At 48.1% G+C, this 22,770-nt stretch overlaps 2 protein-coding genes across 2 annotated transcripts in view; one reads left to right on the top strand and one right to left on the bottom strand.

Annotated features, from left to right (window-relative positions):
* Nucleotides 1-7,980, top strand: PRSS54 (serine protease 54). Its single transcript, XM_087729236.1, has 6 exons — nucleotides 1-1,522; nucleotides 2,061-2,124; nucleotides 3,748-3,922; nucleotides 5,998-6,245; nucleotides 6,368-6,483; nucleotides 7,251-7,980. The coding sequence occupies exons 1-6, from the start codon at nucleotides 1,442-1,444 to the stop codon at nucleotides 7,740-7,742; spliced, it is 1,176 nt and encodes a 391-aa protein (XP_087585362.1). The 5' UTR covers nucleotides 1-1,441; the 3' UTR covers nucleotides 7,743-7,980.
* CFAP263 (cilia and flagella associated protein 263) overlaps nucleotides 7,760-22,770 on the bottom strand; it is a 22,105-nt gene continuing 7,094 nt past the window's right edge. The window contains exons 3-10 of the mRNA XM_087729264.1: nucleotides 19,924-20,085; nucleotides 19,063-19,218; nucleotides 17,083-17,163; nucleotides 14,728-14,883; nucleotides 14,280-14,387; nucleotides 13,015-13,170; nucleotides 10,518-10,619; nucleotides 7,760-7,825 (exon numbers count right to left, since the gene is read on the bottom strand). Of these exons, the coding sequence (XP_087585390.1) occupies nucleotides 7,760-7,825; nucleotides 10,518-10,619; nucleotides 13,015-13,170; nucleotides 14,280-14,387; nucleotides 14,728-14,883; nucleotides 17,083-17,163; nucleotides 19,063-19,218; nucleotides 19,924-20,085 (987 nt within the window). The remainder of the gene's footprint in view (nucleotides 7,826-10,517; nucleotides 10,620-13,014; nucleotides 13,171-14,279; nucleotides 14,388-14,727; nucleotides 14,884-17,082; nucleotides 17,164-19,062; nucleotides 19,219-19,923; nucleotides 20,086-22,770) is intronic.

A 22,770-nucleotide genomic window follows, 5' to 3' on the forward strand; every position in this document is an offset into this window, starting at 1 on the left:
AGTGTTGCTCTTGGGGGAGAAATGGAAGAAGGGGCCTCTTGCACAGCTCCCTGAATTATACAAAATGATGTGGGGTAAATCGTGGTGCTATCCACCAACTGAGCCTGTGCCAATGGATGGCTGCTCCCTGTGGCCTCATGCAGGGGTTCAATAAGGAGAGTGGGAGCTCTGGGGCACCCCACAACAGAGGGTCCCAAGATGCCCCCCCTCCCTGTGGGACCAGGGCCCATCACTGCTAAGCCTTGCAGTTCATTCAAGAGGTGGTGGTGGTGGGGGAAATCGATGGTACCAAAGACACTGAAAGGCCGACAGGACCAAGGGAACCATCTGCCATCTCTCACCTTGCCCAGGTCTTCAAAAGTGGCCGATGTGGTGAGGGTGCCATTATCAGTCCTGAAAGAGAAGAGTGCTTGACAACTAACTCACATTTATGACGGTTGCAGCATCCCGGAGTCACTTTTGCAACATTCTGACGAGCAAAGGGAGTGGGGAAGCCAGGTTCACTTAACAACCGGGTTACTCATTTAACCACTGTTGTGATTCACTTAACAGATGTGTCAAGAAAAGTCGTAAAATGGGGCAAAACTCACTTAACAAATTTTTAACTTAACAACATAAATTTTGGGCCCTTTGTGGTTGTATGTTGAGGACTACCTGTATAACATGGAAGAAAACGTTTTCATTTATACCTAGAAATTCTTAATTATTTTGCTTGTAATCTGGAAGCCAAGGATTTGCAAACATTTCTCACCTACCCCTACTCGAGCCATCTTGATTTATTTCGAAAATATATTCACTGTCAAAATACACAAACACGACTAAAAACTATTTAAGGAAATTGCTAAAATTTATTTTAAGAGTAAATTACAACTAAAGGCTACCCGTTTCGAGTAATGGTTGCCATACATAATTGTCCCAAAAGGCCTTCAGATCCAAATGATGGGATAGGAGACCCCCAGGATTACCAGCCTCATGACTTCTGCTCCTTCCCATTTGCAACCCATCACCGCATCCAGGTCTTCGCTAAACACTTTCTAACAATTGTCTGTCTGCAATTGGAATCTTCCTGCTTCTTTGGGGAGCCATAGAAACTCCTTGAAGGAAGATCTTGGGTGATATAACCCAGCCTTGCCGGCAATGGATTGGATTGCTGGCAATGAAGACCCAAGAAGTCAGTGGAAAAAGAGGCCAGAAGCCTCGCAAAGGCTGCTGGATCAACAGCTGGAAGGTGAGAAAAAGGAGGCCCCCTGGCCCAGCATTACCTGTGTCCTCCTACCCCTCAAGCTGGCTGCTCATAGCAAATGGGGAAACCTCTCTGCCAATGACAGAGAAGAGGCAGAATTCTGGTGCCATGGCAACCATGATGTCTTAACAGAGGCTGGAAACAAACCAACAGGGAACCTTAGCAGAAGAGGAGTCCTGCCACCCTGGGCAATGCAGAATGAAAGAGACATCCCATTTCTGTCTCAAACCAAAGAGGGAAGAAGCTCTGCGCTCCCGAGACCCAGTGAGAAGCTCTTTGGTAAAGACTCTGCCCTCCGCCCAGGGGGCAAGTTCCCTATCGGCTCTCCTTCCAAACTCTGGATTGCCAGAGGCCCCTTTTCTCCCCTGACTGATCTCTCCACCAAAGATCCTCACGCTGAAAACTGAGCCCAGGACTCCCTGCTTCACCCTGGCCAGAACGGTTGGGATCTTGCTGTAACCCACCCAGTGGCTGTGAATGCAGGGTGTAGACTTCACCCAAGCCCCCGCCCTCCTAACGTGCTTATCTCCTCAAATGCAGGTGAGGAGAGGCAGCCTCTTGTCCTCTGGAGAAAGGTGCCTTCTGTTTACTCTTTTTCCTGAGGAAGCCCATAGAACCAGCCAAGCACAGCCACCCCCCCAAGAAGCCAACCGTTTCCAGACTCAGCCTGCCCAGAAATGCTCCATGGGAACCACTGACCAGCGGCTCCTCTTGGGGTCCCGAAGCTGCCCATCTGACCAGAGCTACTGGGCCTGTGGGTGAGGAAGGAGGCACAGAACTGCCCCTCTCCCCAATTCACCCTCCCTCTCTTTGACAGGGCCGGCATGTCAGCCTTCTGCTTCTTCTCTCGGTCTTCATCCTGCCTCCTTCTGGAGGAGCCGGTGAGTGGAGCTCCTGAACCCAGATAAACCTCCCCTGCCCTTAATTCAGAGGGCCGCAACGAGAGTTTTGGGGCAGAGGCTGGAGTTGGGAGGTACGAGGGACACAAAGTCATGGAGAAACAGTGTTGTGCCTGTTTGTGCCCAGGACGGCCTTCTGCTGCCACTGCCAGATCCTGTGCAGGCAGGACAGAAGCGAGACTGGATAAACTGCTTGAGTGGGTGGACGTTTCCTTCCCAATCGCTGAAGCATTTTTAAATCCTTTCCTTGCTGTTTTGATGTTGCTAATTCGTCTTCCCTTCAACTTTTATGGTCACAGAAACTTTGCCATTGGGCGGCTACAGAAATGAATGAATAACCTTCTTTTCATGGTCAGTATTGACAATCCTAATTCTAAGAAACAGCCATTTCACACAATGGGCAAACGTGATTGTCAGAGGGGCGCCCATTGTGTGAAACGACTGCTTGTGTTTCCTAGAATCGGGATTGGCAATACTGACCATGAAAAGAAGGTAAATTGATTTTTTTTCTATAGCTGCCCATCTCAATCCAGTTATTCTGGGCAGCAAACATTTCTAAAACCGTTATAAACAGTACAAACATCAATATGTGCAGCTGCTGATGAAATTATTATAATTGTCGTAGCCAAGAAACGGGGCTCTTAACACACAGGCTGGGCACACAAATCTTTAAGGCCTTACAAAAGGCCAAGAGGGTCGGGACCATCTGAGTCTCTGAAGGACGGTTCAGAGGGCAGGAGCTGCAGCAGAAAAGTAACATCGCCTGGTCCATGCCAGCCAATATTCCTTGGATGTCAGGACCTGCAGCAGCCAGGCAGGACAGGTAGAAACCATGGAGAAAAGACACTCCAGGTAAGGCACTCCAAAGTTTGTAGGATTTAGAGGTCATAACCAGCACCTTGAATTGCACATTCCAGTAATGAATGCAGCTGACACAGTAGTGGTGCTATACATATTGCATGTCTGAGGACCCTTCACTACCTGTGCAGCTGCATTCTGTACAGTTGAAGCTTCCGAATGCTCTTCAAGGGCAGCCCCATGTAAAGCGCATTGCAGTGGTCCAAACAAGAGGGTATGAGGGCATAAATGACCGTGAGCAGAGCCTCCCAGTCTGGAATGGGCACAAAAGGTGTACCACCCAAAAGGGTGCAAACGCCCCCCACCCTTCCTTGAAAGGAAGCCAGGAAGGAAAGCTGGGGGCTCTGGGAGAGAATTTCTACTCATCAATTTAATGAGCGCTCAGAAACAAGGGCAACATTGCAGGAAGTGCAAGGGACAAATCATAGCAGAAAGAATGGTGTCAAATGCAGCTGTGTCCTTTGAGCGTCCCGCAAATCAGCCCCCGCCCCAACCTTTGGGGTCCCAGGGGCCGGTTCCGTGGAGAGAAGTTTTCCCACAGACTGGTTTTGTGTGCTGCCTGCATGCCGCAGATGGGGCTTCACTTGTTTGTGTGGCCCGGTTTCTGGCATGCTGTGGCTCAGTGCTGGTCTACGGAGCGGGGGTTGGGGACCCATGCTGTAGTTGGGGAAATGGGGAAGAAATGCAAAAATTTAAGGTGAGGGCGAGGAGGCCCTGATGACGGACTTGCACATTTCTTTCCCAAAGCTGCAGTTTGCGGCAGACAAGCCAGCTTAGTTCCCACAAACTCTGCCCAAGAGGTTGCTGCTGTCGGTGAGTTCCCTTGGCTGGTCTCGCTGCAGGATCAGGGCAGCCACATTGCACTTGGTTCCATCCTAAGTCAAGACTGGATCCTAAGCGCAGCCTCCAGTTTCCACGGCAGGTAATGCTCAGAACCTCATTCCAAGCAAGCAGGCAAGATGGCCCTTGGCGACCATCCTGGGATTTTACACCCACACAAACGCAGCCCTTGAGATCCCGGTGGAACACGAGAGACCACTTTTAAACAATTATTTTGAGATACTTAGGAGTCATGAGCAACCAAGATGGTACAGGTTCTCCAAATCCTGCTCATTTCCCATTTCCCATCCCATGTCTGTGCTTAGCTCCCTGCCATTCCCCAGGCCCATGGGATCCTTTTAAAAAAACCACTGGCTCTTGTTTTAGATTTTTTTGCAAAAAATGTTTATGGATTTGACCTGCATTGAGTGAAGCAACAGCTTATGCCACCATTACTGTGTCCCCTGAAGCACACTTAATAAATATGAATTCTGCTTGGAGCCGTGGTGGCACAGTGGTTAGAATATAGAGTTTTGCAGGCTAATTCAGCTCCTTGCCAGTTCGATCCTGACCAACTCAAAGTTGACTCAGCCTTCATCCTTCCAGGGTGGGTAAAACAAGGACCCAGACAGTTTGGGGCAAGAGGCTGACTCTGTAAACTGCTCAGAGGGAGCCGTAAAGCACTATGAAGGGGTAAATACCGTAAATCTAAATGCTATTGCTATTGCTTAGTCCCACTGCTACTTGCCCTGGCTAGCCGGGTGTGTACAACTCCCTAAATTGAACTGCCAGTCAAGCCAAAGGGGATGGTTTGCCATCTTCTTCTTCTTCCCACCTCTGTCCTTTACAGCACTGGGGGCGAAAGAAGCAGATGGCAACGTACCAGGTGCCAGGAGGAGGAAGGGTGGAAGGGAGTCTGCGGCGGGAGGTAGCGGCTGTTTCAAGCAACTCAGTACAGCTGGAAAAGGCAGCATGTTCTGCTAATTAAATGGTACAGCACCATGGGTTATTTTGGTAGAATTCTTCTACAATGATAGTATTTATTGATTATTTTGCATGGGTGCATATATTAGTCAACCAATAACTATTGATACAAGCCAGTTTGGGGTAGAAATTGAGGCATTGGGTTAGAAACTGGGGGATGTGAGTTCTAGTTCCGGTTTAGGCACAAAGCCAGCTGAGTTATTTTGAGCCAGTCACTTTCTCTCAGCCCTAAGAAGGAGGCAATGGCACTTTAAAAAATGTTGCTAAGAAAGCTGCAGGGATTTGTCCGGTCTCTGAGAAGCCGGCATGATTGAATGGAGGAAAAACTATTGATAAGTATAAAATATAAGCTAGATGCATTTTTCTCTCTTTTCTTTTTTAGTTTATATTTTCAGTTTGTTTGGGGTTTATCTTTTTATTTTAATTTTAAAAACTTTTTGTTTACATTATTTCTGTTGTCCTCTTGGCGCTAGAAAAGAAACGGGAAGGGCCCATCAGTTGTTGTTGGTCCCAACTGGACCTCAGCCCAGCCCTGTTCCTGCTTTCAACCACCACACACACACACACCAGCGATCAGCCAGGTAGAGCCTTCCTGCCCCCCCCCCCAGCCCTTCCAGGCTGCTCCCTTTAGCACTTTTGAAGCACGTGGGAGAATCTAAGTTTCTACTCTCAGCCAGGATCCTAATGAAAAAATTCTAATTTGACCCTGTGGTTCCTGCGTCTTCTCTGCTATTTGCAGTCACTAGCTTTAAACAGGCAAACTTTCCTCTCCATCTCCATCTCCAGGCAGTGGACATTCATCTGATAAAACTTTGCTCCTCCAGCCCAGGAAATGTGCCAGAAGAAGTTGGCCAAGCCCATCTGGAAAGGTGACCTGGACAATCCATGTTTCCTCCAGCACCCTTGCTCTTTCTTGTCCCAAAGATGCTTTTTCACAAGGCAACTGGGCTTTCTTGTTTCTATCTTTGAAGACGTTTTGCTTCTCATCCAGGAAGCTTCTTCAGCTCCGACACAATGGTGGGGAAGAGCCGAAGAAGCTTCTTGGATGAGAAGCAAAAGGTCTTCAAAGAAAAAACAAGGAAGCCCAGTTGTCTCTTGAAAAAAAAGCACCTTCGGGACAACTGTGATGGCCTGGAGGACGGAGAATCTCTACAGACTTTTTGCTGTTTCTTGGTGACCCTCCTTTGTTTCCAGGACCCAGATCTCCGCTCTGGCTGGAGGTTCAGATCCAAAAGGGCTGCGCGAATCTCCGGTGCCCATCCATACCATCGTCCCCCACGAGGCCTTTGACGAGATAACCCTGGTGCACAATATCGCTCTGCTAAAGACAAGCACTCCGCTCCCTTTCAGCACTGCCGTACAGCCCGTCTGCTTCCCCACCCCAGACTTCCCAGGGGCAACACTGAGTAAATGCTTTGTGGCCGGCTGGCCGGACTCTCAAGGTGAGCCAGTGCTCTTCCTGCGAACCTCCCCAGCTGCCCCAAAGGGAGAGCCAGATGCAATGGAGGATAGTTTGCCAACCTTTACAACTTCATGGAGGTTCTTTGCTGCCTTGGCTCCCCAGGGACTGGTCCTCTGCAGAAACTCTCGGTGGAAGATGTGGACCCCTGCCCCTTGCACAGAACCGTCAGCACGGAGTGTTGCAGCCATCGGGAAGGTGACCGAGTGCCTGGATGTCTGGTAAGGAGGCCCATTACCCTCCCCTTGATCCCACTGGGGGCTTCAGAGGGCCACCTTTTCCTGCTCTTTCAAGCAAGCTTGCACTTAGCAAGAATCTGCCAGAAAGCAAGGATGTACTTCGCCATGTTTCTCTTGCAAGCATCTGAGGTTAAAGAACTCAGTAACTTCTCTCTCTTTGGCCTTCGGACAAAACAATTGTATACTGTAGAGCAGGGTGTCAAACTCAATTTCATTGAGGGCTGCATCAGGATTGTGGTTGACTTCAGGGGGCCAACCAGGGTGGGCGTGGCTAGCTTGACACCACTCCCCAAATGGCTGGCCCAATGTTTCCTCTTTGCACTGGGTGGACCGGGCCAAAGAGACCCCTTACATTTTCCAGGAGGGTCCTGTGGGCCGGATCCAACCACATCGCAGGCTGGATTCAGCTCGCTGTAGAGGATCATCTGCATTTGCATTGCAATTATTCAAGTGGGCAGAGCTTTCTGCTTAATGTGCAGTCATTTGCTTGTGCCCCTCCTGTGAGTGGCCATCAGGAACCTCAAGCCCCTCTGAGAGACATTCGGGTGGACATTTGGGCTGATGGGCTCCTTTCTTCAAACCCTGCAAGACTCCCCTTGTTCACTCAGCTGCTCTCTTTTTCTCCTGCGGGGGCCCCAAGTCCCCAAGACATCCACCCTGAAGGGGGAGTTGGGCTCCATGAGGTCAACTAGTTGTGTCTCAGATGGTCCAAAAGGGCCTCAAATTGTGACCTGTGTCTTCTCTCCAAGGGCTCAGCTGGCAACCCGGTCCTGTGTGAGGCAGAAGGAAGGCGGGTGCTGAAGGGCCTGCTGAGCGAAGGGGGCACCAGATGCTACGGGCCCTTCCTCTACAGCCGCCTCATCTACTACAGTGGCTGGATCGTGGCCACCATGGCCAAATGGGGGGCTCCAGCATCCCCCTTTCCTGGCCAAAGGCATCCAGCCTTTGGGAGCCCAGCGGAGGAACAGGCGAGGCTGCTCTTTGAACCCTTTTTGGCCCTGAGAGCCTTCAATGTCTCCGATGCTTCAGAAGACGCCCTCAGCCTGAACCTTTCGGAGGAGCTGGAGGAGGACAACCTGGGCTCCCTGGAAGGCCCCCCCGAGGGACGAGCAAACCCTCCGCTCTACTACGACTACTATGGGGGGGAGCTGCTCGCCATCTCTTCAGCAAAGACGGGCCAACAACGGGGGCTGCAGGGCCTCCTCTGCATGGGCCTCCTGCTGCACCTCCTGGCTTCCTAAAGCTCTGGCCAAGCAGATTATTCCTGGCCCCCAAGAGGAGATTTCTCCTGGGAGAACCTTTTATCCTCCTGGATCTCCTCACCCTATGAGAAGTTGGGACCTCACGAGAGGGAAGAACACAAAGCATCAACCCCGAGAAGCTTCATGGCAGCCTGTCTTTGCATGCCTCATGCAGGGGGCTTTGACCCCATGGCCACAGCTAGATGTCCCCGTCCATTAAACCCCTTTTTGTGTCCTATTATTAATGAGATGTGCCTTTACTTGAGCTTTTGCAGGACGAAAAGCTGCCTCTTGCTAGACTTGGACCAGTGGCCACCAGGTGCAAAGAGACCCCCTCTGATCCCCAAAGGTGGGGAATCCTGTTACACCTTGTGCCAATTGTGGATTTCGTCCACAACTTTGCTCTTAGGGCACAACTCTGAGCTGGAACCTCATGCCTGATGAGGTGTTTGGATCCCCCCCCCCCCCCCCCCGATCTCCGGATTTTAAAATCTCTTAAAGCCCAATGAAATTCTGGAAAACAAACTCCTCCATGAGGGTCCTTGGTGTTCTCTGAGCTTGGCTGTTTCCTTACCCAAACTCATTTCAACCCTGAGCTACAAATATTCTCCTTCATAGAAAGTCTCCCATCTTCTTGAAATGCCAGTTTGGTTAGGTGACCCATAAAGGCTTTGGCTGCCATCTCTGCCCTCATGTTCAGCAGTGCCCTTTAGCACATGGCACTGAACCTCTCTGCAGGTGCCCAAAGGCTGCACCTGGGCGTTTGTGCCACTGTTCTCCAGCAATTAGGAAATGAATCAAACATAGAATCTAGCAACATACATGTTAAAATGAAGCTTTAAACTGGGGCTTAATTGGAGTCTCTCGTACGTAGAACCATTAATCAGTGGGACACCTTATCTTCAGCAGTTGTGGGTGTTTCATCATTGGAGGCTTTTAAGAAGAGACATTTGTCCGGAATGTGATGGGGTCTCCTGCTAGCAGGGGGTTGGACTAGAAGACCTCCAAGGTCCCTTTCAGCCCTGTGATTCTTATAGAAGCCAAGAACTACAGGACAGAAAGTCCTTGGATTTCTTTGCTCGGTGCTGTTGCCCTTCTTAGGGCAACTCTGGGAGCCGGAGGTTTTGGGGGTGCTATCTCTGGGATCCGTTTGGATCTGATAGGATTAAGGCAGGGGGGAGCTGGTGCGACCCTGCTCACTGTCCAAAAGACCAGGAGGGAGGAGATGCAGCCCCCATTTTGCTTCTTGCATCCATGGTCTCCACCCTCTTCCTCCTCTGAAGGGCGCCATGTGGCTCCTCTGAAGCAGCTGAAGAGCCAGAGAGAGTAGCTGGATGCCTTTCATTTCTGATTGTGAACTCCTATTGAGTCCACTTGCATTTATTCTCAAACATTTGGCCAGGTATTTTCTTTGTGCAGGCTAAGAAAAAATTGGGTTATATATTTGTTTTCAACTGAGCATTTCTTTATATTCTCATATTTTAGTTTTTTCCCCCCATTTCAACCTGTTTAACTTACAACATGTAAATTTACAGAAGGCATCTCCTGCTAAAGATTTCTCACCATGAAACTTCATACAAGATTTTAAGTATTCTGGACACTTTTAGATGTTGCCTCCAACCTGTCACTTTTGTTTTGTTTTAGTGTTTCTTGCACAGAGAAGAAGCCTGTGCTGGAAAGTTCTGACCCAGGCAGCATCCTCTGACAATGGAGGACAATCCAAGTCCATCTTCCCATTCAGTCCTTCTCAGGTCTCTTCGCCCACTAAGCTGTTGGGGACCCAATTGATTGCCTCTCCCCAGGGCAGGCAGTTTGCGGCCGGTGGCTTGACTGCCTTTGCCCTTCATTTGGGCCCATTCAGTAGGCCCCTCCCTTGAAGTGCAAAAGACGGGTGAGAAGGAAAGAGGGCTGAGTTCTTGTAGGGCCCTGAGATCCGATTCCTCTGGATGTGCACCTTGAATAGCTCTGATGCTGCTTCTCCCTTCCCACTTTTTCTCAGGCTCTGGCAGGGAAATCCACCCAGCAAGCTGTCCATTGCAGCTGCACTTCTGCTTGGTGCTTTTAGGGCCTCTCTTTGGAGAATGTCTGGCCTGAAGGTTTCTGTCCCCTTCCCCCACTTCCCAAAAGGCTCAATTTTAGCCCTGCACACGGGGAGTCTGGATGCATTACCACTCCTTTTATTCATTCTCATATTGCTGAGTGATTTGAATAAACTTCATAGCTCTGCAGTCAAGCAGGTCTATCGGGATCTATTCATAGCTTCAAACAGATCAGTTTCTGAACAGACTTTAAAAGCCAGTCTGCAGAGGAAGAAACAGAAGCCTTGAGGTCTGAGGCAGCATGGAGAAAGCCTCCCTCTTGGTGGCCTCCAGGGGCTTCGTGCCTATCCAAAACCTGCCTTGGTCTGATGGGGGCGGGGGATCATCAGGAGGAAGGTCTGCATCAGGACGAAGAGGTGAGGGGTGCAGCAGAAGGCTTGCGAGTTTTCTCCTGCCCCCCTTTTCCTTATTTCTCTTAGAGGCCCTGCGGAGAGAAGAAGCTGGGTGTGACTTTAGCTCAGCTGTGCAGCTCTACTGCCAAGCCCTTTCTTCAAAAGAAAGAAACTAGGCGGGGGGGGGGGGAGAAATACCATGGGGTGGAGAGGTCAAACTAGAAAGAGAAATGGGGGGAGGCACCCAAGAGAGGTAATGGAAAGCCATAGAAGGCCCCGCTGTGTTGAGGGGCTCCTGGTTCCCCCCTCCCCATCAAAGGCCAGGTGAGGGTCCCCTTCCCCACCTCTGTTGCTTTGCGTCTCTCCTGTTCGGGCAGAAGCACCTGCAGCTGGTGACTGGCCATCTTCGCCTTGTGCCAAACATTGCGGTAGCTTTTCAAGGCCATCTGCGAGAGAGGAAAGAAGGTGTGGACAGGTGGTCTCTCCTCCTCTGGCCTGGAGGAAGGATAGAGCCCTCCCCTCCCCCAGGAACCTCCACTTCAGGGTGGGGAGAGGCTGATGTGGACTGACATGCATAGTTGAGATTTGCACAACACACTACCTGTGGCCTCACAAAATGGCTAGCAGATAAGCATGAAAATAATTGACCAGAATGTCGCTTGTTCTGCCTCTCCCATGGCCGAGTATTGCAGATACCCTTTTATTCTTCCCCAGCCATGGGACAATTTCCAAACAAAGCACAAGTTGCAGTGCCCGCCATTTCTATTCTCTGAAAGAGCTGCAGGCGGGGGGGAAGACAGTTGGAGTCTAAAGGAATACTTGGGAAGAGAGATGATCCTGCAGGTTGGCCCTCTCCTTTGCTGCATGCTAGTTTGGTGTACAGTAGTCCTCACTTAACGACCGGTCATTTAGCAACCATTCTGAGTTACAGCAGACTCCACCACGGTTGTTATTCAAGGGGCTACTTGTAGTGGTGAAGGTGCTGGCCTTGAAACCAGGGGACCATGAATTCTATTCCTGCCTTACTCATGAAAGCCAGCTGAGTGACTTTGAGCCAGTTTCACCATCACTACTTCCACCACTACAACAATAACAGCATAATGATAATAAAAAGAAAAAGTCTGTTTCATTGATATTGCAATACTGGGTGATGCACGAATTGAAGAGAAACAACTAGAAAAAATAACCAAATACTGCGATCTGCAAATTGAAGTTGATCGATGGTGGAGAAAGAAACAAATGGTTGTATCAATAGTCATAGGAGCCGTTGGAGCAACATCCCTTAAAGGGCTGCCTGGAGACATGGAAATTCTGAACCTGAATGTCCCGACTTTGCAAAAAAATGCCTTACTCGAAACTGCCTATAAACTCAGACGTTACTTTAGCAGCTCTCAGGTCCTTGGTTTGGGCTTGAACTGTTAAGTTTTTACCAGTCCCAAATGTGAATCGAATTGAAGATTAAATCAATAATAATAACAACAACAATGCCAACTTTCTACTTTATTACAAAAATGTCCTAAAGGTAAAGTAAGGTCAAGTAAGCAGGGAAACCATTCAACCCCAGGGAAGCACATCATGAGGTAGGCTCCAGGTCTGGCTCAAGGAACCCTCTGCAAGGTGGGCAACCTCTCTCCCTTCTCAGCAATGCAGGGCAGTCTCCCTGTCACAGCTGTTGTGGCCTGTCAGCCACTGGGCCCCTCCAGCAGCCGAATCAGAGGAGGAGGAGGAGGAGGAGGGATGGGAGTCAGGGTCAGCATCAAGGCAACCTCAGCGCTTCGGGTGAGGTGGCGGGAATGGAGCTGGCAGAGAGAGAGAGAGAGGCAGAAGCAGATCCTGGGCCATCCGTCAGCCCTCAAATGGAGAGTCAACAGCCCCCAGGTCTGGAGGTGGTTGATGAGGAAGAGGAGGAACAACTGGGTCCAGTGCCTGAAGAGAGAGGAGAGCAGTGGAAATTTGTGGGCCGGTCCTTGGGACGGAAGAGCCACCGCTGCTACCGAAGCCCCACCCTAGCTCTGGGGATAAAAGGCAGGAGGCAGAGATCAATAGATGTGGTAGACAACTATTCACCTTCCAGACAGATAGAATTGTTAGCCTGCGGTGAGAAAGAAGCTTTTTGCTGGGGCTGCTGGGGCTCCTCATAAAGGAATCTTTGAGTTCCCTTCAGAGGGTATGTCGTGTATGGGGAGCTGGGTCAGAATAAGGCCATACTTTGTGGCACAAGTGGCACACAGAGCAGAAGCTGAAGTAACAAGGAGGATGGCCCAAGAACCTGGTGCAGGTCCTTCTCATAGACAAATATTAATAGGTTCTTACAGAAGATTAAATACTATCTTGTCTTCATTTTTATTTCTCTTTTAGATCTCAAGCATCTGAGCACCTAATTTGGCAACTCTCATTCCAAGTCTCTTTCCTTCTTGCATCTGTCAATGTGGGAGGGTTTGTAGCGTGATGTCCATTCAAAGTAACCAGAAAATCAGCCATGTCCACCTTCCACATGAACGCAAACAAACACCGTGGTCAGAACTTACCTACTCTTACTTTTGTTACTGACATCTTCTAATGCTTGGAAAGTTTAAAACAAAGGTTGCTCTGCAAACAGTGAAAAACAAGCGGCTGCTCGTGGTTACCAACTAGGAAACACACATGGTCCTTCGTAACAAGAGAAGCTTAAGCACATTTACTGACGTGATTTTCCCATGATCTTTAGAAATTCTCTACAATGATTGTTGGTTTTCTTCAACCGGATGCCCCAAAATGTCTTGTGGCACATCCACATTTTCCTATGAAGAATGTATCAGATGTGCTTCCATCCAAAAGTAACGTAAAAGGTCACAGCCCTACCTCTACAATTTCCACCTTCCTCTCCCAGATCCTGAGGCTGTTTTCTAGATCGTGAACAGCCACCTTCTCGTGAACGTAGTTGAGAACAGGAGGAACTTTGTATTCTGCCAGTTGTCGCCGTAGTTTTTTGTTCAGGGTCTCAGCCTTTACCCGTTCCTGTGACAGAGACAAAGCGCCCTGGGAGGGATCCTGATCTTGGCCCTGACCTTTTGCCTACCATGGATCCACGTTAACTGGGACTCAGGATCTTTACAGCACAGGAAAAGGATTAAACCCACCCGCCCTTATCTTGTTGCTTCCTTAAATACTTTGAAGAAATGACGTTCATCGTGACACCTCATGAGTTCCTAGAAAATCTACGGTTGGGGATCAGGGAATTCCAACACGGTCACCATTTCCATTTCCCGATTCTCTGTAGAGCAGTCTGAAAAAGCCCACCTGTCTTCCCTCCTGCCGACACAGAAATGCCGGGAACAAGGACTGAGAACGGCTGTCCTGCTCCAGGTGGCCTCTGTTCTTGCAAGCCCACCCACCCCCCTTGAAAAAACTGGAGCAGCTGCTCCAGGACAGGAAAGGAGGGCATGGATATTCCCCCCTCATGGTTGTGCTCAGGCGAGCAACTGAGCAAGAGAAGCCAAGCCCTCAAGGCCGCTTGTGGGTGGGGGCAACCGAGTTCTCTCCAGGGGCAGAATGAGCTACCCCAAGTCCCACAGGGCTCCAGGGCTCCCAGGTGGCAACTGGCTTTGGGGCCATTTTTCTCGCATCGTCTAAACCAGGAGGAAATCGGCCAAAGAGGCAGAGAATGGCAATCTGGGAAGGGAGCAGAAGTTCCCCAGGAGTCAGTAAACTGCTCTGTCTTCCGAGCGGGGAAAGCCACGGCTTCTGTGGCTCAACAGGCACCGCGTCTCTTTAACTACAGGAGATCTGCTTTCTCATTATCCAAATTTGCCCTCTACGGTTTTTAACACTTTATTCCCACCCTGAAGCATCAAAGATGGCGAGGCCGTTCAGTCCAAGGATGACTCTTTTCATTTCCTGCCCAGGTTTTGGCACATATGGAGCTTTGGCTTGTTTGTTTTAATTTTAGGGCCTGGAGGAATCAATGGCAGCAGTTAAAGCAAGAGGGGAAAAAGTAAAACCTCGGTAAAGGTTGGATCAGGTGGCTCGAAATGTCCCCTGGAGGTGACCTGCCTGCCTCCCCAGAGTGAACCAGCAGGAGGTCTTTCTCTTCCTGGCCCCTGCTGGAGCCCCCCTCTTCCCCCTACCTCTTCCACAAGGACGGCCTCGCGCGCAATTTTCTCCAGGGACTCCTTCCTCTGCGCAATGTCTCTCACCAGGTAGGTAGCCATGGCTGTTGCATAGTGCAGCTTCCTCTAAAATAGAAGACGATCCAGAGGGAGGCATCACTGTCAAAGTACAGACAGGTGAACGTACCTTGGTTGGACAAAACCTCCCAAGACAGCCAAAATACGGGATGGATTCTGATTGTTTGGGGAGGGAGGGCAGCCTTTCAGGTTTCCCGTTTCCTCCTTAGTGGTTCCCAGGAACACCCTTAGTGGTCTCCTATCCTCCACTGATCTCCCCCAGAGGACCGAGTGGGAGACCCGAGGTTCTCTTGAGGCTGAGCGACGAGGGTCCACATGTGATGCAGAGATCGGGTGATCTTTTCGGGACCCCGTCAGCAGCCCTCTGGGGATGACTCAATCGCCTGACCTTGTAGAAGTTGAGGATCTGCAGGGTGTTGCCAACAGTCAGTTTCAGCTGCAGTAAATCTTGGTTCCGTTCATCTATTTTCTCTAGGAACTGAGCATTCTCAATCTTGAGCTGCTGGAAATCGACCTCATGCAGCGCCTCTCCCAGCTCCTCCTTCTGCAAATCAGCCACAAATTTTGATAGACAGGTTCCCATTTGAAGCAGCCAGCCCAGCCTGACCAGGGACCTTTTGCTAGATCATTCTTTCATTCATGCTTCACTGCAGCAAAGCCATATTCAGACAAACACAGAGTGGCCTGAACTGTCAGAAGGGGCTGAAAAACTCTGGCTGCCTGGACTGAGAAAAGCAAGAAAGTTTCTGGAGTGGGCTAAAAAGAAGGTGGGAGGAAAGTGCGGTAAGTGACAGCACAACTTTAAAGTGCAGACCCAAAAATGTGATGCAAATACGTTGCTCATCTGTCCTGCACCAAGTGAGGTTAGGGCCAGGTGAACTTAACTGTCCATTTTCACCCCACTCTATCATCAGCCAGAGTTGGTATTTGTCGGTTCACAGCACTACTCAAAATGTCTGCTACCGGTTCTCCAGAATCTGTCCGAAGCAACTGAATTTTACCCCTGGTCCTACTGAACTAAATAAAATCTTAGAGGTTTTGACTTCTGTTTGCAATTTGTTTCACAAAGCATTATTGGCATAATTAGAAAGTTATTGTCTGAACCTCTGCAGCTTTAGCCACAAATCCGTTGTTTTCCCAACCACAAAGCCTGCAAGAGACAGTTGGAGGATTTGGGTAATAGCTGAAGTCTGAATCTTCATTAAAAACTACTTTGGAATCACCCCAATTTAAAAAGCTAAACCTACATTTATTTCAATAGGCCACTGAAGAATATTGCTAACACAGAGTGTAGCGGAAGAGGCCCTTTGGGATAGGAGGACCCTCACTTGTATCTAGAAGAATGTCGAGGTTTTTGTCCTCTTCAAGTGAGACCTTTCCTGCCCTGCAGCCGGATGCCCAGGCCAGCAACCAAGCCTTTCCCACCTCTCAGCTGCTCTGAGCCATGGGGGGACAGGGGATGGGAGGGGGCAGGGGGGCATCTGAACAGCACTTGCTCTGACTTGGATTACTAGCTTTCTGCCTCAGTGGGGGAAAAGCCACCATTCTTTTGTGGGGAGGGGGCCTTTGAGGACACAGGATTTCAACGGAAAGCCCTCCCTTGTTTTCCTCTCCACTTTTGCCCAATCGGCAGGAACCCTTGGAAGAAGAAAATGACCAGGGCTTCAGCTGTCCTGCAGCCCAGAGCCAAAGGGCCACCAGGGATGGAAGGAAGGGGCGCTCCTCTTGCAACACACAGGGAGGATTGCCTCACAGAGGCGGGTTGCAGAGCCTTCGTGCGCCAGCACAAGAGGAAAAGCCCCCTTTCTGAAGGGCAACAGGGAAGATGGGCAGAGGTTGCTTCCCGGTGGGAGCTCAGAATGGAAGGGGCGGTGGGAATGAAACATTGGCCGGAGGGAAGAAACTTGAGTCTGGGCCAGAAATGCAGTTTGAGAAAGCATCTCAGGCTGGGCCCTCCCTAGTTCTCAGGAAGAGAACGGGAGGAAAGGGAGGCACACCCCAGGATGTCTCTGCAAGATTATAATAAAACTAGGTTTAGTATTCATGACTTTGGTTTCCTAATCTGGTCTACCTCAAAGGGCTGACAATGTGCTGTGGGGGAAAGTAGAGGACACACCCTCTCCCAGCCTGGACGCGGGAGCTAATTCATCAGAAGGTTCCCTATCATGCTTGTGGGACACGGGGTAGGGTAGATGGGAACTTTATGCTGGAATTATTTTTGAGGGGATTCTAATGCCTAGGATTTAAGCAGAACTGTTTTTGTCTAAAATTCACATTTTTATTGATAAGTTTTAAGAAAGAAAAATAAGAATTTAAAATGTTAGGGCGATGTCTAATTATATGTCACAAATTGGAATTCATCCATTTATGAAGAACTTCATCTTATCCATCTGGAACTCTAGTTAAAGCCGTAATTAAGTTCTGGGGCGAAAGGAATTCTCCCTCCAGAGCGGAAATTCTGGGTTGAAGGAAAATGTTCACCTCTGAAGCCAAAGGCCCAGAACGCCCACTTGCCCGATTCCATCATGGGTGAAGCTAGGCATTTATTTTAACACACGCACATCTCCTTTGGTTGGATTCCTCCTCTCCTGTTGTTTTCTTCCTCTTTTTCCCTCTCTGTGTGAGATTTCTAAAAGCATCTACTGTGTAAGTAAGGCTTTGTACCCTTTGGGGTTTGTGTTGTTTCTACATTAGAGATAAAAAACTAAAGGGTTCGGCTGGCATTGTCAGGAATGGTCTGTACCTGCTTGAGTTGCATCTGCATCTTCTTCTTCTGAACTTTTAGAGAATCGTTTTTCAAATGGATTTTTTCCTTCATAACATCCTGAAAAATAAAGCAACCTGACTGATTTTTCAGACTTCTTCCTTTGGGAAGATCACTTCCCCTCCCATATTCAATCAAGACACACATGGTGCATCAGGGACCTGGGACAGATTTCCACAACCTGGTAAGGCAGAAAGCCATTTGTCCAGATTGGGGTTTGTGTAATCCATGAAGTTTAGGACTACGTCACACAAACTTTATATTGAGTTACATTTCAATTAAGACAGCCCTGTAAAGGCACTACTGCTGGTTTGCTCATGAGCACGCTGTGTGAGCGCATTTGATGCGCACTGTGTGTGCATGCCAACTAAACAGCTTTCTGAAAGGGAAAAAAAGTTTTTACACTTGCAAACCTCCCTAAAATGGCCCGTTTTTTGCAAAAACAGTCCGTTTTTTTGTCAAAAAAAATTGCATTCATAGCCTTATGGAGGCTTATAGAGTGCTGCTGGGGACGGGGGGGGGGGAAACAGCCCGTTTTTCGCTAATTTCTGTCCACCCCAGCCCCCAGGAGCTGTCTGAAAGCCTCCATAAGGGTATGCACGGCCATTTTGGTGAAGGGGGCGGGGCTTTGGGAGGCAAAAAATGCTGTATTCGGTGTATAAGACGCAGCCAGAATTTCAGCCTCTTTTTAGAGTAAAAAATGTGCTTCTTATACTCCAAAAAATATGGTAATTACAATGTCCTTATTTTCTATGAAATAAAAATATGTGAAACACCTTATATTTATTTATTTAATCTGGCCAGATAAAAAATTCATAAACAGAAACCAGGTATGCCTTAGATGGTGTCAGTTAGCCACAATACTCGGAGGAGGAGGAGGCACAGGATCAATGGAAAGGACATTCCTTATTCCAAGACAGATTGCTTCCATTGGCTCAGGGATTACTGCTTTGCACAGTTTATAAATTTACATGTCAATTACTGGTCAAGAGCAGCATTCTCATTTTGGGAGGGTTTCAGGAACTTGAAGGAGTGATGTCTGTTCCTCAATTATTTGGGAGGCTTAAAGCACCCTGAAACCTCCAAGCCCAAACTTCTGACCTCAGTTTGGGTCCCTGAAAATAATGACCACCCTTTCTCCACATTTTACGGCTCCTGTGAGAATTTCCCATCTCTCCATACTGTACAGAACTTGGAGGTAGTGAAGCTGTGACTACCATTAGGATACAGGTAAATCAGGAAGCAAGATGATATATTCTATTTATTTTGTTTTGTTGCTGTTATTGTTTAATCAACTTATATCCCCACTCGATTTACCAGCTGCAATTCTAGGAAGTTTAGATAGGATTAAGAAAAGATGAAAAATAAAAAGAGAGAACAAAATACAACCAAGACCATTCACAGGGATAATCTCCCCTTAGTGGCACAGTGGTTAGAGTGCACTACTGCAGGCTACTTCTGCTGCCTGCTGACAGCCTGCAATTTGACAGTTCAAATCTCACCAGGCTCAAGGTTGACTCAGCCTTCTGTCCTTCCGAGGTGGGTAAAATGAGGACTCAGATTGTTAGGGGCAAGAGGCTGACTCTGTAAACCACTTAGAGAGGGCTGTGAAGTACTGTGAAGCAGTATATAAGTACATATTCAATATATATTCAATAATGGAGGATCAAGTAGGCAGGGGATTTCCAAAATGGCAATTATATTTTTATGGAGCTTTATAAACTTTTTTTTTTTTTGGGAGGGAGTTCTAATAAAGGAACAATAATTCAATAATTCTCTGAAGGCAATGACAATTACAGATATCTAAATGTGTTTCATTGTTTGGCACATACCAAAGATCAGGAACACTGTAAGAATGCCAATGGGAAAAAAGATCTTGTGTTCACATTCACCAATGTCAATATAATTTATAAGAATAAAATGAGAATAACTGATTAACTGCCAACTTTCTCTACTGACCCTAGAACGAATCTGGTCCTCCATATATCGCAGCACCTTATCAGAGGCAATGACGCTCCCTTTCTTCTTAGTTATAGTTTTGACTATGTCTTTGTCAAACTCCATCATAGCTCTCTTAATTTCAACCAAGCGAATATCTGCTTCCTCTAGGATAGCCTGAAGAATTGAAATTAAGTTGGAAATAAATACATGATACATTTCACTTATTTGCTGGGGGTGGGGGGAGGCCTTGAAGCTCAAGGTAGCCAAGCAAAGCAGACCCCCTTACATAGAAGCCACCACCACCAGCAAGGGTGGGTTTCTCGCCCCGTTCCAACCGGATCGGTTGGAACGAGGCCGGCGGCGTCCTCACGCACGCGGCGTCTTCGCGCACGCACGCGGCGCACGCACGCACGCGGCGCGCGCATGCATACTAGCGTCTGCGCGATGCTCCAGCTGCTCCTGGAGGATCGTGCAGGCGTTCTGCGCAGGCGTGGAAAGCACGAAATTCAAAAAAACCGGGTAAGGAGCGGGTGCGAGTGTGCAGGCGCGCGCGGGTGCGGGGGGGGGGGGGGGCTTCGCCGTTCCCGGAAGTTACTTACTTCCGGGTTCGGCGACCAACCGGATCGCAGGGACCGGTGCGAACCGGTCGAAACCCAGCCCTGACCACCAGCCACAGCCACAAAGAATACTCCCCTTGTTACAGCTCAGGGATGGGTGACAGCCTGCCCTCCTCAAGATAGTAAAGTACAACTTCCTAGACCTGGTGACACAGACTGGGAAATACAGTCCAGTCCAGGGTTTCTCAACCTTGACAACTTTTGAGATTTGTGGACTTCAACTCCCAGAATTCCCCAGCAGCCATTCTAAGGAAAATGTTACCAGGTAATTCTGCAAGTTCCTTTCTGAGTTCTCCTTCATCAGCTGCAGATCTTCCTTGGTCTCTTCCAACTCCCGCTGCACCAGGTCACATTTCTGTTCCACTGTCAGGCATATCACACGATCCGTTGTGATTCGGGATTTCGACTTGCGCCTGCCCCGCGGCTACAATCCAAAGGCACGGTCCTGAGCCACCCTCCAGCAAAAGCCAAGTTTTGGGCATTTAGAATTTGCCAAACTAATTTTCAGATTTCCTTTTTCTGATTCAGTATTAACTTTCAGATTTGTTAAGAGACAGTGGGTGCAAATATGACTTAACATCTCGCCATAAAACTTGAAAAATATTTTCAAATGTAAATATGGAAACAATTAAAATAACCCATTCAACACTTCCAGCAGCAGCATATTCTACACTGGGCCCAACAGGGAGGAATCAGAATTAACCACAGGGGTTAAATTTATCTACAGGAATACCTAAAATATGTCTTGCTGATGATGGAAGCGAACAGGATAACCCAGTTAATGGGTTGAGCCCTATGTTGTTATGTACATATGTGCTTGTGAGCACCTCAACCCATCTGCTAGGCTCTGCATTCGCTGTGACTCTCCAAATGTCTCCACAGCTTCCAAGTTCAACACATGAGTCACCAAAGCCAGGTTTTTTCCTCCGGATAGAGACGCAATTGCTTTCTCAGCTGAAGCCAATAGAATGCCTTCCTCGCCACAGATGTATCCAGGGCAGGGCTGTCAAACTCCCGGCCCAGGGGCTGGATGTGTCACATGCTGGCCACCCCCACCCATGGTTTAGCGAAGGGGGAATCCTGATACGTCACCTGACGATGCTGTGACAATGTGAGTTTGACACCCCTAATCTACAGCCTCCAGATCCTTAAGGAGAAAGCAACTCCTTCCAATAATTGGCATTTCCCCCAAATCCTGAAATACAGCCTCCTCCATTTTGAGACCACTGAGTTAATCACATCCACTTCCTTACATTCAGACATTCATTAGCCATGGAGATGCCCAACTTTGAGTTCATCATAAAGGAGAAATATGGCTGTCTACTATTAGTTCCAGAGTTGTGAATGAGCCTTCCAAGTAGCTAAATATTGATTATTTACATTTATATATAAATTTATATTTATATTATATTATATTTATAGAGGATGTAAGACAATAAATAACCTTGAATACAGCAGAGAAAAATTCCCAAATGACTAAGCAGAATTTCTCCAGTATTATTTTCAGGAAATGAAGAGGCAGAACTATCATAAAGTGGAACCTCAACCGGTAGCTCCCTCAAGTATTCCAGCAAGAATTTAAAGCCAACAACACCAAAAACCATAGAGTGTTCAAGATTAACAAAAAAAAGATCACTATTTTTCTCCACTCTGTAAAGATATGGGTGACCAATGTTGTCTCCATGTCTAAATTCAGAATGAAAAGGATCGTGATAATCTACTTTATTTCCCTAAGTCTGGGTAAAATATAGGATACTGGACATTAAGCTGATACTTAAGATTAAAAGATGATTTTCTAAGCAACAATATCACTGATGCATCACTTAAAAAATAATGAAAACCCACCTGCAAAAAAGCAGCATTTTGGGAGAAACACAATAATCATTGGTCAGATGAGTTATTTGGAGGGAGGGTCTTTTATAAACAAAGCCAGGGGGAGATCCAAAATACAAATGTGAACTTCTAAGCCATTCCTTTAAGTGCTTCATTGTGAATTTGATTCAAATAAACATTACTGGATGGATGTGAACATAATCAGAACTTGATGGCACAATATTGGTCAAATTGGCTTGAATGCATGTGCTATTTTATTCCAAACAGAAGGTGCGGCTGCTCCATCACTGCAGACTTTTAAGAAAAGACTGGACAGCCACTTGTCTGGAATGATATAAGGTCTCCTGTTTGAACAGGGGGTGGACTAGAAGGCCTCCAAGGTACCTTCAACTCTGTTATTGTTATGATGTTGTCACAATCCCACTTGTATTTTTTCCTTTCTGTTCTTCTGACCATTGCTACAGGCTTCAACATGAGTTGGGTGCTTAGCAGCCATTTAATCAAATGTTCAGGGGACTCTGATGTTCTATTTCTCACCCGTGTTACTCATAGGCAGCTGACCAGGTTGGAGAAATTTGGAATTGAGTAGGATTCATAAATCTCCCTGCCTGGACTCAGCTAATCCAGGCTCCATCCTTGCTGTGGAAAACGGCTGCAACAATCCGAACCTCACCAGGAACTGACAGTGTTGGACAAGGAATGGGGAATCCTCAGTTCAATCCACTCTCAGCTGCCTGTTGACAATCCTAATTTCTCAGCCTGACTTCACTGGGCTGTTGTGGCCAAAAAAATCCCCAAAAGCAACACCCTTACATGCCACTCTGAGGCTGTGGAGGAATGGCAACTTGAATCTAGCAAGCATCGAAAGCGATCACTAGATTGTGTTTCCCAAAGGGTGGGGAATCCTTCAGAGGAGAGTAATGTGTTGCACAGCGTTTTCAGCAGCGCTCCAGAGTCATTTTAAAGCAAAGCAATGAGATAAGGGGAAACTGGCCTTCTCCATCTCCCCTGTTTTGCCAGAGGGACCTTTCCTGAGCTCCTCCCGGGCTTTTGGCTTGTGCCAGGCAGCCAAACCTGACTTCTGACCCTGCTCCACCCGCCCTGATCACCCGAGTTTGACAGATTTCATGATTTGCATAGTTGCAGGGGCAGGGCGGAGGGTGCTCCTAAATTTAGGCTACCATGAACAGGTTGGGATTGCACTGCTGAAATGCAGACTCTTGACTGCCATGGAGAAATTATATTGGAGTGAAAGTTTTGGAGGAAAGATTTAAGA

Source organism: Thamnophis sirtalis, unplaced genomic scaffold (assembly GCF_051295495.1).
Source record: "Thamnophis sirtalis isolate CommonGarterSnake01/CBP01778 unplaced genomic scaffold, rThaSir2_p1.2 scaffold_14, whole genome shotgun sequence".
Taxonomy (NCBI): Eukaryota; Metazoa; Chordata; class Lepidosauria; order Squamata; family Natricidae; genus Thamnophis; species Thamnophis sirtalis.

Bases quoted from the DNA above. Each gene is read 5' to 3' on its own strand.
- PRSS54 (XM_087729236.1), top strand. From the start codon at position 1,442: ATGAAAGAGACATCCCATTTCTGTCTCAAACCAAAGAGGGAAGAAGCT. The intron at 6,246-6,367 runs GTGAGCCAGTGC...TTGGCTCCCCAG, and splicing joins CGGCTGGCCGGACTCTCAAG to GGACTGGTCCTCTGCAGAAA. The intron at 6,484-7,250 runs GTAAGGAGGCCC...CTTCTCTCCAAG, and splicing joins ACCGAGTGCCTGGATGTCTG to GGCTCAGCTGGCAACCCGGT.